Below are 14,026 nucleotides of genomic sequence, written 5' to 3' on the forward strand. Positions count from 1 at the left end.
CTGGCCTCCTCCAGGTTCTTCATATTAATTTGACTACTGCTAATTCTAAAAAATGAAGGGATCTGGAATTGTAAATGTTGGTGTTCATTTACTTTTAGTTTTCTTGTATACAAACTTCTAAGGGATAAAAACAAAAATTATCACTAAAAATAATAAAATAATAAAATAAAATAGAATTATTATAGCAACGTGTGGGAATGCAACTATAACAGTGCCTGGAGGAAAATATATAATCTTAAATGAATATGTTATAACAGAAGAAAACCTGAAAATTTAAGAACTAAGCCAGCATCCATCTCAAAATGAGAAAAAAAAATAGTCAGTTTTTTAAGTTGAATGGAGGATATAATAGAGATAAAATGAGAAATAAGAAAAGAGAAAACAAACATATATTTTAAAAGAACACCAAGGCCACAAGTTGGTTCACTGATAAACAATTGATAAATATCTGCCAATGTCAATCAAGAAGAACAAAAATATATAACTTTGGGGAAGCCAAATATAATGCTGACCTCATAAAACTGTGCATCCCCACATAGCCTCAAAAACAGTGCAGAACAAGACAAATGACAGTATACAAAAACCTTACCATCACCATAACTAGAAGACAGAGAAATTCTAAATTTCAAATTACTGCAAGTTCAAAAGAAAAGAAAACAGAAAATCCTAACAAGTCATGTCTCAACATCTCAACAGAAACCCTTTTTTGGTAAATGAGGACAGCTTTGGAAAAATTACATGGTAGACAGAAGCCAGCTTAAAATTGGTCAAAACCATGGATAAATAGACAAAGTCTAAGACTAAAAATATAGATAATGTCTAAGTCTAAAGTCTAAGTCTACAGAGAAGGAGTTAAAAGAACATGTGATCTGAGATGGCAGTTTCTGAAAGGAATCGATTGTATAGGAGAAGAAGTTTAAAAGAAAAAAAAAGAAGGAAAAGAGGAAAATTTAAGATCCTGAAAGGCAAAAATAATTATTTAATTGGAGATTATACACCCCCTCTGGTAACAGTCAACTAAGATAAGGAAAAAACTTTATTAAAGAAACTGTACTTAGCTACACTGACAGAAGAGGGTACCATTGAACTACAAATATTAAACCACACAAAATTCACAGAATGAATTAAAGAAAACTGTAATAAAACAGAAAACAAGAATCAAAATACTTTAGTGAAGAAAATTCCTCCCCAAATCAACTATAAAAAAAATTGTAATATAACACTCTGAAGTTTATTATATATTTTCAGGCAAGCATTTGAGAATATGAAAATTGCCTGCATAAAGAAATTCAAAGATTTACAAATAAAATTTTAGGTGAAATAAATGAAAGAAAATTCATTTCAAAATTCAGACCTAATTTCTAATTACATGATGGCCAAGGAAACTAAAATTAAATAAGATTTAGTTAAAATAAAAATTTAATGGGAGACTTTGAAGAAAGGCAGGAAGACCTCCAAGAGAAGAAGAATGAAGAATTAGTTTAAAATATCTGAGTGAAAATGGTTGAAAAGGAAGATAAGCAAAGAAGAAAGAATATATGTATAATTGGAGTCCCTGAAGAAAAACTAAATGATAGAATAGAAATAATATGTTAAACCAGGTTTTCTCAGCTTTGGCGCAATGACATTTTGGGCTGGATAATTCTTTGTTGTGGGGGAGATTTTGTGCAGTGTAGGATGATTAGCAGCATTCCTGGCTTCTCCCCACTAAACACCAGTAGCACCTTTCTTGATGAATGAAATTCCCTTCTCAAAATGCTAGAAAATGGACAGCAAAGGAAACCAACAATAGTACAAAGCGAGAAAAAAGATAACAGAAGAAATTAATGAAGTACAGGAGATGGAGTAACATGCACTCAACTATTCTGCCTTAATAATGTAGAAAACTGGACAATTTTTGAGAAATAATGGCTTCCAGACACTAGACAAGAGGCAGTGAAGTACTGAGCTCTCTGAGGAAGGAAGAAGAACATTGTGAACTCCACAATCATACTGGCTTACTACCCGGAGACAGTTTCTAAACCACAGTCCAGGGAAGGGAAATCCATACAAAGCTTCACACTTTCATGCAGTTGAGGAGACAGAGGTTGGTGTTCTGCGGGTGAGGGGCAAGCCAAGCAGAATTTGCAGAGTAGGATACCAGGGAGGAGGGAGCTACAGAGAGGGGGCTCTGGAGATCTGGGAGAGAGAATGAGCAGATCTTTGAGCACTGATCTGTGCCTCCTTAAAGGGAAACTACCAAAGCTGAGGAAACACCTATTGTAAAGAACTGGCATGATCATTTTCTGAAGCTCAAACAGGGAATGTCCATGTCCCCACAAAGTAGAAGGAAGAAACTTTTTAGTTCATGAGATGTCAGGTGGACACTTTAGAAGGATGTCACCTCTGTAGTCAGGCTTAGTTAGCCCTACTCTAAAGTTTCCTCTGGACTTTAATGAACAAAGCTTAAAAGCAACCCTCAAAAGCACCCAACTGATTGCAAGTACAGAACTTTGTGCTGGAACAGAATCTAACACTATTTAAGTATTAAAATAAGTTCTAGCAACCAATAAACTAACATTCAAAATAAGCAAAACTCAATTAAAAATTATTTTTATGCAAAGGAGAAGAAAAATATTACCCATAGTCAGGAGCAGAAGTAAGTCAGTAATGCCAGACACAGAAGTGACAGACATGAAGAAACAAGCAGACAGGGATATGTTCAAGCAGCTATTACAAATGTGTTCCCTACATTCAGGATGTAGAGGAGACCACAACTATGATGAGATGGAAAATGGCCCATACAAACAAGACTCAGAAGGACTTCTAGAGAAAAACACCATGTCTAAAATGAAAGATAAATGGATAGCTTCAAGAACAGAGTAGACACTGCAGAATAAAAGGTCAGTGAAATTAAAGACATAGCAGTAGAAACTCGAACATGAAATACAGAGAGAAAATTAACAAATAAAGCATCAGTCAGCTGTGGGACAGTGTCAAGCAGTCTAACATACATGTATTTGGAATTCCAGGGTAAAAAGGAAGGTGGGAAAAAAATATTTGGGGAAATAATGGCCCAAATTTTTCCTAACTGAAGAAAATTATAAATCTTCAGATCCCAAAAATTCAGCAAATGCCAAGCTGAGTAAAGATAAATAAAACCATGCACATCAATCACATTGTGGAAAAACAGTGATAAAGAGAAAATCCTAAAATAGTTAGAGAAAAAAAATATGTACAGAGGAACACATGTAAGAATGACAGTAGGTTTCTTGTCAGAATCTGTGCAAGCCAGAATAAAATGAAGACACATTTGAAATTTTTAAAAAATCAACTGTGAATACTTTAACCAGAAATAACACATTCCAAAAATAAAGTCAAAACACACACAAGGACATTTTCAGAAAAACCAAGCTGAGAAAATTCATTGCTAGCAGACGTAAAGGAAGTTCTTCAGATAGAAAAAACTAAAGTATATGGAAATTTGAGTTTCCACAATGAAATGGATTTGAGATCAGCAGAAATGGTAAATATGTGGGTAAAAATAAAATACTATGTTTTGTTTTTAATTTAGTTAAAGTGTACTGACTGTTAAAGAAACAACCATTACAAGTAGTTAGAAGTTATAGCATATGTAGGAGTAAACTGTATAACAGTAATCCAGGGAATGTCAGGATGAAAATGGGGATATGCTGTTGTAATTTTTACACCATTTGTGAAATGGTGTAATATACTGTAAACCCTAGAATTAAAGATGTGTATTGTAAATCCTAGAGTGACCATGATAAAGGAAAGAAAGAGAGAGAGAGAGAGAAAGGAAGCAAGGAAGGAAAGAGAGAAAGAAAGCTAATAGGCAGAGATAAAATTAAACTGTAAAGAGGGAAAATATTACCTTAACTAATCCAAAACAAAGTAATGCAAAAGGAAAAGGAGCAGGTGAAACAAATAGTAAATAAAGCTAGATTTTAAAGCTAGATTTAAACCAAATTATGTCAATTGCTATATTGACTCTAACTATATATAATTAAATTTAAAGTCAGCAATATTTATGTTGGATAAAAAAATTAATACCCAGCTATATTCTGGCTACAAGAAAACCATGTTAAATAGAAATAGATAAAAGTTTAAGATGGGAAAATATATACTGAACAAAAAAGAGTTAAAGAAGACAGAAATATCTGTAATAAAATCAAATGAAGTAGATTTCAGAACAAGAAATTTTACCAGATAGATATTCCATGATAATAAAAGTCAAGTTATAAAATGACCTAATAACGCAACTCAAATACATGAAGCAAAAACTGATGGAACTGAAAAGCAGATCCACAATCACTATCAGAGATTTAAACACTCCATTCTTAGTAACTGATAGAAAAGGTAGACAGAAAAAAAAGTGAAGATAAAAGTGAAGATAAAGAAGATATAAAAAGAAGATATGGGGGCTTCCCTGGTGGCGCAGTGGTTGAGAGTCCACCTGCCGTTGCAGGGGACACGGGTTCGTTCCCTGGTCCGGGAGGATCCCACATGCCACGGAGCAGCTGGGCCCGTGAGCCATGGCCGCTGAGCCTGCACATCCAGAGCCTGTGCTCCGCAATGGGAGAGGCCACAACAGTGAGAGGCCCGCGTACCGCAAAAAAAAAAGAAGATATAAAAAAACATTATTGACTGACTTGACCTACTTGGTATAGTCCACACAACAACAGCAGAATAGGAATTCTTTTCAATTCACACAGACGGTTCACCAAGGTAAATTGTATTCTGGGACATAAAACAAATCAATAAATTAAAAGAATTGAAATTATACACAGAATATGCTCTGATTGCAAATGAATTAGGGTAGAAATCAGTAATGAAAGGTATCAGGTAAAGACTGAAGATGCACACACATGTTTAGGGTCTAGCAATATAGCACGTGGTTACTACATCATGGTAAAGTTAAGTCTACCCCAGCAATGTAAGATTTGCTTAACTTTAGGAAACCGGTGAACATAACTAACGGTATCACAGTAGAAAAGTCACATACTCATCTAAACATAGGCAAAAAAAGAAAAAAGTTTGATGAAAAGAACTGAAAATTATCCTCAAATTAACAATAGATATCTATGAAAAGGTAAATCAAACAATATTTGAACTCTACACATTGGAGTTCCTAGCCAGCCAAATCAAAGAAACATAAAAATAGTATAAAACTTAAAAAGTGTTAAACAAATCTATTATTCTTGATAATATGATTATGCATGTTAAAAATCCAATTAAATCTGCAGTTAACTTACTAAAATTAAAAAATGAGTGTAATGAGGTTTCTAGAAATAAATATTATTATAAAATCATTAATTGTATTCTAAATATCAGTGAGAAGCAGAACATTTTTAAAAATTTTAAGCTATCATTTAAAATTGCATCAAAATTATTAACTATTGAGTAATAAATCTAACAAAATATATTCAAGAAACCTGTGGCAAAACTAGTAAGTGTATTGAGAGACATTTAAAAATACTCAAATATATAGAGAAATATACTATTATCTGGATTGGAAGACTCAACATTTAAAATTTTTTTAGACCTTTCTAAGTTGATTTATAGTTTCAATGCAATTTCAATCAATATACTATCTGTGTATTTGTGGAAAATGAAAATTTCTTTATAAAATGGATACAGAAACCAAAGAATCAGAAATAACCAAGACTATTCTTAGGAATAAGGGAAAAATCAATATTCATTTGTAATAAAAACTCTCAACAAATTAGATTTATTAGGGGACTTCCTCAACCTGACATTTAAGGCATCTGTGATAAACTAAGGCTAAAGTAATGATGAAAGACAATTTTCTTTCTCTAAAATCAGGAACAATACAAAAATGCCTGCTCTTACCACTTTTATTTTCCATCCAATGGAGGTAATGGCTATTGCATCAGGGTAAGGAAGAGAGATAGAAGTCATAAATATTGGAAAGGAAGAAACAAATCTATCTTTACATAGAGATGACATAATATTTATAGAAAATCCTCAGGAATCTTCAAAACAACTACTAAAGGTAATAGCTGAATTTATTAAAGGTATAGGTTTATTGCTAATATACAAAAACCAGTTGTATTTGTGCATATCAGAAGGCAACAATTGGAAAATGAAATTTCAAAAGATTCTGTTTACAATAGGGCCAAAATCAACACAGAATTTAGTGAAACACATGCACATGCACATTTTCTTCACTGACAACTAGAGTACATTGCTGAATGAAATCAATTAAAGAAGACCTAAATAAATGGAAAGCAAACCAGATTTATGGACTGAAAGACTTATTATTGTTAATATGTTAATGCTTCCCCAGTTGATCTATAGATAGTTTCAGTGCAAACTCCATCAAAATCTTAAGAGGCACTTTTGAAGAAATTGGCAAGCTGATTATAAAATCAATATAAAACAGAAACCTAAGATAGCTAAAACAATTTTGAATAAGAAGAATAAACTTGGAGGATTTATGCCACCTCATTTCAAGTCTTACTATAAAATTACAATAATCAGTACCAAAGGGAAAATCATAGATACAGATTAACGGAACATAAAAGAGAGTCCAGAAGTGGAGCCACCTAATATATTGCCATTTGATTTTTTTAATGTGCCAAAGCATTTTAGTGAAGAAAGGGAAGTCTTAATATATTACTAAAACAACTGGATATCCTATGGGGAAAAAAATCAAGTTTTACTATATTAACATATACAAAAAATTAACCTTAAAATGGATAATAGGCCTCAATATAAAATTAAGATTGTAAATTTTTTTAAATATTTAGATTTTCAAAATGCATTGTTATGAAAATGAAACAGCAAGCCACACAATGGGAAAATATTCACAATCACATATATGACAAAGGATTTGTATCTATAATGTATAAAAACCTCTTAAAATCAATCAATAACAAGACAAACAACCCAAGTGAAAAGTGAACAAAACATCTGAACAGACACTTCACAATAAAAGTAAGAATGGCTAAAAATACATGAAAAGATGTTCAACGTGCTGAGTCATTAGTGAAAAACTGTATATAACCACAATGGCTAAAACTTAAAAGACTGAAAATTCCAGGTGTTGACAAGGATCCAGAACACTGGAACTCTCACACACTGCTGGTGGGATTGTGAAACATTACAGATACTTTGGAAGCTCTTCAACACTTTGTTTAGAAGTTAAACACACACCTATCAAGTGTCCCAGCCATTCTACTCCTAGATATTTACCCAAGACAAATTTAAATGTATGTCCACACAATGACTTGAACATAAATATTCAAAGCAGCTTTATTCATAATTGCCAAAATGTGGAAACAAATGTTCACATGCATGGGAAAGTATGAACAAATTGTGGCATAGTCATACAATGGAATAGTATTCAGCAATAAAAATCTACTGATACATGCAACCACATGAATGAATCTCAAAATCATTATACTGAATGAAAGTAGCCAGAAACAAACTATTACATACCAACTGATTCTACTTACATAAAGCTCTAAAAATGCAAACCAATATAGAGTGACAAAAAGCAGATCATTTTTTGCCCTGGCCTGGGAACAGGCGGAGATATGGATGCAAAGGAGCATGAGAAATACTTCTGCAAAATATAAATGCTCTGAATTTTGTCTGTTGTGTTTTCATGGGTATACACAGCTATAATATCTCATCAAATTGTGTGCATTTATCGAATTTAGTTCATTGCAGTATATTATACCTCAATACAGTTTATTTTTTTAATAAAGGATATGATAAACAACTTTATGCCAGTCAATCTGACAACTTAGCTAAGCTGAGAAAATTCCTTGAAAACACAACAAAACTGACATAATAAGAAAGTCTGAGTAGCCCTATATCTATTAAATAGTTTAATTGATTATCAAAACACTTTCTACAGAAAAAACTCCAGGGCTAGATAGTTTTACTGATGGGCAAGATCAGATATTTAAGGAAGAAATAATATAATTTTACCCAAATAATATATTTGAGGACAAAAGAAGCCTGTCACCAAAATATGAAAAAGATATTACAACAAAAATTAGTCTGATATGAACAGACAAAAAAATCCTTAGCAAAATTTTACTATATTGAATTTGGTAATATATAAAAAGGATGATACATCACAAGTAAGTGGGGATTATTCCAGGATTGCAAGATTTGTTTAGCATTCAAAAATCAGTGACTGTAATTTACTATATATGTTCTCAAACCACCACAGAGTTAAATTAAAAATAAATAACTATAAGATGTCTAGGAAAGCATCAAATATTTTTAAGTTAAACACCACAATTCTAAATAATCCATGGATCAAAGAAGAAATCACAGGAGAAATTAGAAAATGTTTTAAACTGAATGATAAATTTGAAAATGAAACATATCAAATTTTGTATAAAGGAGTTACAACTCTGCTAAGAAGAAAAAAATAGTCTTTTGTGTATATATTAGAAAGCAAGAAAGGTCTAAAATTAATTACATACATTTCAATCTTAAAAAAATTATTAAGCCAAAAATCAGAAATGAGTAGAATAACATATATTTGTAAATTTTAATTTAATTAGTAGGAGTATACACACACACACACACACACACACACAATGTAAATTTCCAAGACAATAGAGGAAAGTAGGAAAGCATTAAATCTGGTGGATCCAAGACGTGCTTTGAAAGAAGAAAAATGCAGAAAGAGAGAAAAAGAAAGCATGGTGAATATAAAACATTAGCAATTTTCATTTACATCTAATCTTTTTAAACTTATTATTCACCCCTTCTAGGATGATGGAGAACCACTTTTACAATCAAACAAGAAATATAATGCAAAAGACTCATTTTACAAGTCCTCTACACAAAAGTAAGCATTTTTCCCCAATAGAATTTGATTTAAAAATGTATTTCTTTTTTCTTTAATAACACAACTCCTTTGTGTCCACAATATCCTGGATCCTGTGAGGAATTCAAAGACTCTCAGACACGATTCTTTACTTACTTACAGTGATTGCTAAAATAAACAGTTAAAGGAAGAAAACCTATATTTAATAGAAAAATAAAACCAAAGCAGAAAGGAAAGGCTCAGAGAGAGAGGACGAGATAAAGATGTCCAGCATCATAGAAAATGAGAGCAGAGAAGTTTGAAGGAGAACTTTTTTACTCAGTCAAAAATCATATAGAGTATCTGTTATGTGTCCATGCCCTCACTCACTCTAAAGGGAGACGGACAATAAGCCACAAACATAATAAGTAAATAGATCATATCTTAGAAGGTGATGAGTCAATGAAAAAATCGGAGAGAAAAAACAGAACAGGATAAGAATATCAAGAGTGTCCTGTGTGGAGTAAAAGGCTTCCATAATAACTAGGAGGTCTGGGTAGGCCTCCCTGAGCGATGAGATTTGAGCAGGAACTTGGAAGTGGGTGATGTGCAGATATCTGGATTGACTACTTCCCAGTCAAAGGGACCATAGAGCAAAAGCCCTGTGTCAGAGGTGTGATTGAGGTGTCAAGGAAGATCAAAGGCCAGGGGTCTACAGTGCAGTAAGAGAGGGGTAGCAAAAGAAGAGGTCAGGGTGTGCCCAGGAACCAGATCTTGCTGGGCACTTGAAGAGATTGTAAACAGTAGGGTGTTAGCAGTGAAGTGGCCAGATCAGACTTGTGTATCAAAGTAGTCATGGTGGCTGCTGGGTTCAAGGTGGGCTGGGTGAGGGGAGAAGCTGGGAGACCAGGCAGAAGGTTGCTGCTGTCAGCTAGGTCAGAGATAACGGCGTTTGGGAGGAGCGTGGTAGGAAGTTGTAGCAGTTGCTGGCCTGTGGATACATTTTGAGAGCAGAGTCAACACAGTTTCCAGACTGGAGATTGTGAGTCTGAAAGAAAGAGGCATGGAGAATGATTCCAAGGTTTAGGGCTCTGCAGCTGGATAGACTGAAGCCATCACTTATCAAGAGGAAGGCAGGTGGAGCAGGTTTGGAGGGAAAGATCAGAGGTCAGTTTTAAATGTGCTGAATATAAAGATGCTCATTAGACATCCAAGTGGATGTGTCAAGTAGGCAACGGGGTCTGTGGGTCTGCAGTCTGGGGGAGAGGTCTGGGCTGGAGGAACAAGTCTGGGTGTCATGGCTTATGGGCAGGGATGTCAAGCCCCAACACTGGATGAGCCAGAGGAGAAGAACAGAGCTTGAGTCCTGGCATCTGTACATCAAGAAAGAGGAGAAAAATGGTGGGGGGGTGCCAGCAAAAGGGACTGAGAGGAGGGAACCAATGGGGTGATGGAGGGAGGAAATGCAGAGACCTAGTGCTCGGGTGGCAAACTAAGAAAGTGCTTTAGGGGCAGGGGGGTGAACATCATGTGAATGTTACTGACCCCTCAGTGGCAGGTAATCAATATCAGAGGTCTAACTTCAACCATCAGTGGCTGAGTGACCTTAAGCAAACAAATTCAGTTTTCTAAGCCATAGCTTATTTATTTGTAAATTAATGTTCTTCTTGCCCTGCTGCAAAGCTCAAATGAAATTTTTTTTGGTAAAGTGTAAGATGCATATAAGTGTATGCATTAGTTTTCTATTGCTGTGTAACAGATTACCACAATATGGCGGCTGTACCTCATGCCCATTTAGTATCTCACGTTTGCATAAGACAGACGTGCTGACAAGTCCCCGCTGAGTTCAATGCTCAGGGTTTCTCAGGCTGAAATCAAGATGTCAGCAGCGGCTGAGTCCCAGTCTCCCAGGATCATTCGGATTGTTGGCAGAATTCAGCTCAGCGCAGCTCTAGGACTCACAGGATGTGTTTAAGGATAACTGAAGTGTGTCTGCTGCTGTTTTCTTGCTTCTTTTTAGGGGTCACCTGTTTAGGTCAGAACCACTTAGGATAATCTGCCTTTTTTTTATTATTAACTCAAATTCAACTGATTAGGGACCTTAATTATCTGTGCACAATCTCTTTTTACCATATAAAGTTGCCATATAAACTATCATAGGCGTGATACCCTACCATATACATTTGCTCTGCCCACACTTGAGGGGAGGTGACTACATAGAGTATGTACACCAGGGGCAGGAATGTTGGGGGGCAGTTGAGAATTCTTCCTACAATAGAATATGATATTGTTAAGAACTGTGCCAACTGAATATGTATTTTTCATAAAATGTCATTATTTAATAATTTCATAGGGCTTATGAAATAGTTCCTTGGGACGAGATGCTACCACCAAAACTTGATCCAGAAGAAACAACAGTGGAAAAAGCTGCTGACCCTATCTCACAGTGTTTTACACTGAAAAGATATGAAGGATTGCCAGCAATAACTCAGGTCAGTGATCATCTCTCATAATGAAGTTTTTTAATACATGAAAGTACACAAAACTAAAAAGGAAATCAATTATATTGAAATACAGCTCTAAACATGGACTCTTAAGAGGTTTGTGAACTACAGGTTAAGAAGCCCAAAGTATCTTGAAAAACTTCAGCTTTTACAGAGAAGAAGGATAATTAGGAGGAAAAGTATAGCTTTAATATAAAATCTCAGCACAGGATTTGTGCACAGAAATTAAAACCAATTAAAGGACCAAAAATGTGCCTGGATTCCTATAACTATGTTTAAGGATCTCTCAACTCCTTTAAAATATTTTTATACCTTGTGAAAATTGGTCTTTTATTACATATTGTTTAGTGTTGAATTATACTTGTATCCAAAGTCCTTCCTGGTGAGGTGATGGTCTAAGATGATGGCTCTGGGTGGGGGAGACTAGCCTGGGGCTGTGGAGCATGGGCTAAGGGGGAGCCAAGAAAGCACAGTCTTGGGATGAAAATCCAAACCAGACCTTTCACAAGGGCTTCAGCCCAAAGGAGGTGGCTAACGAGGCAGATTCCAGCTGTGAGAAAACAAACTGACCCTGAGGGTCTGCGAGCAGAGCAGAGACCAGGAGTGGCTCTGGAGCAACCCCCGGAGTGAATAAGGGTGCTCGGGGAGTGCTTTCCATTGGGTGACTGGGGCTCTTGCCTGTGATACGAGAGGACTGAAGCTTGTATACTAGAAATTACAGTAACTTAGAACATATATACTAGAGATTACAGTAATTGGAACTTAAATACTAGAAATTACAGTAACTTGGTTAAATGCTTGTCATTCATTTTGATGGTGATTTTAGATGGTTGGTGGACTATGGGACAGATTTCAGACAAGATCTTTCTTGGCACCAGTCAAACCAGTCAACTTGTAAGTTTTATCTCCTAATGTTCTCATCAGTAGACCTTTTGCTGTCACATATGTATCATAAGAATCAGAGGCTCTAGCCCATGGGTGAGGGGCATGTCCTCCGGAAAGCATCCCAGAGGCCCTAGGACTTCATCCCTGTGGCTGGAAAGAGAGCACAAATCCCAGTTCAGTCACTCACTGTTGCCAGCTTTCTCTTGTTTTCTCTTAACCCTTCTTAAAACTTAGACTATCAAATATACCACAACCATTTAAAAATAAAGAGTGTTTTATATGTCACTTGATATGAAGAATTATAATGTTGTAAAATGCATGGACTTCAAGGGATTATGAATTATTTTCTATCAACTTTTGTATCATATAGTTATTTTGAGTTCTATTAATGCTAGAAACAATGATTTATTACTAATTTTTCCACGTAGGTAATTTTGTGCATTTAGTCTAAAAAACTTGGTGTTTCTGTCTTTGAAAATGTCACTATTTTGTCTCTTTTTTCTTCTTTTGACCCACAATGCAGCCATCATCTCTGTTTTTATTTCTTTAATTTATCTTTGAATAATTCCTATATAAAAATGTAAAATAAAAATATGATATAATCTGCGTGTCTACTTCCCAACTATAAAAACAAACCATTACTAACACCACAGAAGCCCCTACGTACTTCTCTCTAAGCACATGTGTCTTCCTAAGGGATCACCATTATTCCGGCTGTGAGGTTTCACATTTTCATGCACCCTTAAAGCATATGTGTTATTCTTAACCAAGATGTGGAATTGTGCTCCATGTTTACAAGTGGTAAATAAGTGTTCCATGTTTATAAGTGGTATCAAACGTATATACATACAACTTAACATTTTTGTTCAGTACTGTGTTTGTGATACTCATGCTGACATCTCTAGGTGTTCATTTTCTCTGACGCATAGTCTTCCATTGAATCGTTATACCACAATTTATTCATCCGTTCTCATAACTTAATTTTTTGTCTGATTTCTGTTGGAGTTGGAAACAGTGTCCCCATATCTTTATAAAGTATAAAGCTATTTCTGGGTTTTATATAGACATCCTTACATCTACAATTGCTACATCAAGAGGTGTAAACTTCTTTGTGTTCTAAATATTGCTACGTAATTCTCCAAATGAGTTTTACCAATGGACCAACCATCAGCAATGCTTGAATTCCCACTACTGCACTTTGTGGCCAGCGTTTGGAATTTTCAAATTAGAAAAATTCTAATTTTAGAAGCATGAAATTGTACTTCATTATAATTTTAACATTTACCTGATTACTAATAACAATTTTTTTTGTAATTTGTAACTTACTGCATGTTCACATGTATAACTTACTTGTTCATATATTTTGTCTTTTACTGATCGATTATAGAAATTTTTAAGTCTATTATTCTGGATTAAAATCCTTTATTGGTAATATGCATACCTCCTTCTAGGCTGTGACTTTTCTATTCTATAGTGCCCTTTGCTGAACTGAAGTTCAGAATTTTAATATAACTGAATTCATCAATATTTACCTCCATACCTTGTTATATTTGTGGAATTTTTAATAGATCTTTCCCTATCCAGAAGTAAAAAGGATATTATCCTTCATTTACTTTTTTTTCCTAAAAATAATTAAAGTTTTGCTTTTCATATTTATCTCTTTAAAACATTTGAAGTCAATTCTCACTTATGATCTGAGCCAGGGACTCATTTCTCAGCATGACTCGGCAGTTTTTTCTGTCCCAGTTTAGTGAGTAGACTGCTGAGCAGACTAATGAGTGATTTGTAGCCTGCAACCCATTAGTGGAGAGTCACAACCAGCATTTTGTGAAAATTAAATAGA

The 14,026-nt window shown here is 34.6% G+C and overlaps 1 protein-coding gene across 1 annotated transcript in view; it reads left to right on the forward strand.

Moving 5' to 3' along the window:
• The window catches only part of SPMIP7 (sperm microtubule inner protein 7), a gene marked incomplete at both ends in the record, with an annotated part of 56,370 nt that overhangs the window by 15,568 nt on the left and 26,776 nt on the right, over positions 1-14,026 (forward strand). The window contains 3 exons of the mRNA XM_081244083.1: positions 8,760-8,836; positions 11,148-11,286; positions 12,125-12,192. Of these exons, the coding sequence (XP_081100209.1) occupies positions 8,760-8,836; positions 11,148-11,286; positions 12,125-12,192 (284 nt within the window). The remainder of the gene's footprint in view (positions 1-8,759; positions 8,837-11,147; positions 11,287-12,124; positions 12,193-14,026) is intronic.

This window comes from Mesoplodon bidens (assembly GCF_964165515.1).
Source record: "Mesoplodon bidens genome assembly, chromosome: 9".
NCBI lineage: Eukaryota > Metazoa > Chordata > Mammalia > Artiodactyla > Ziphiidae > Mesoplodon > Mesoplodon bidens.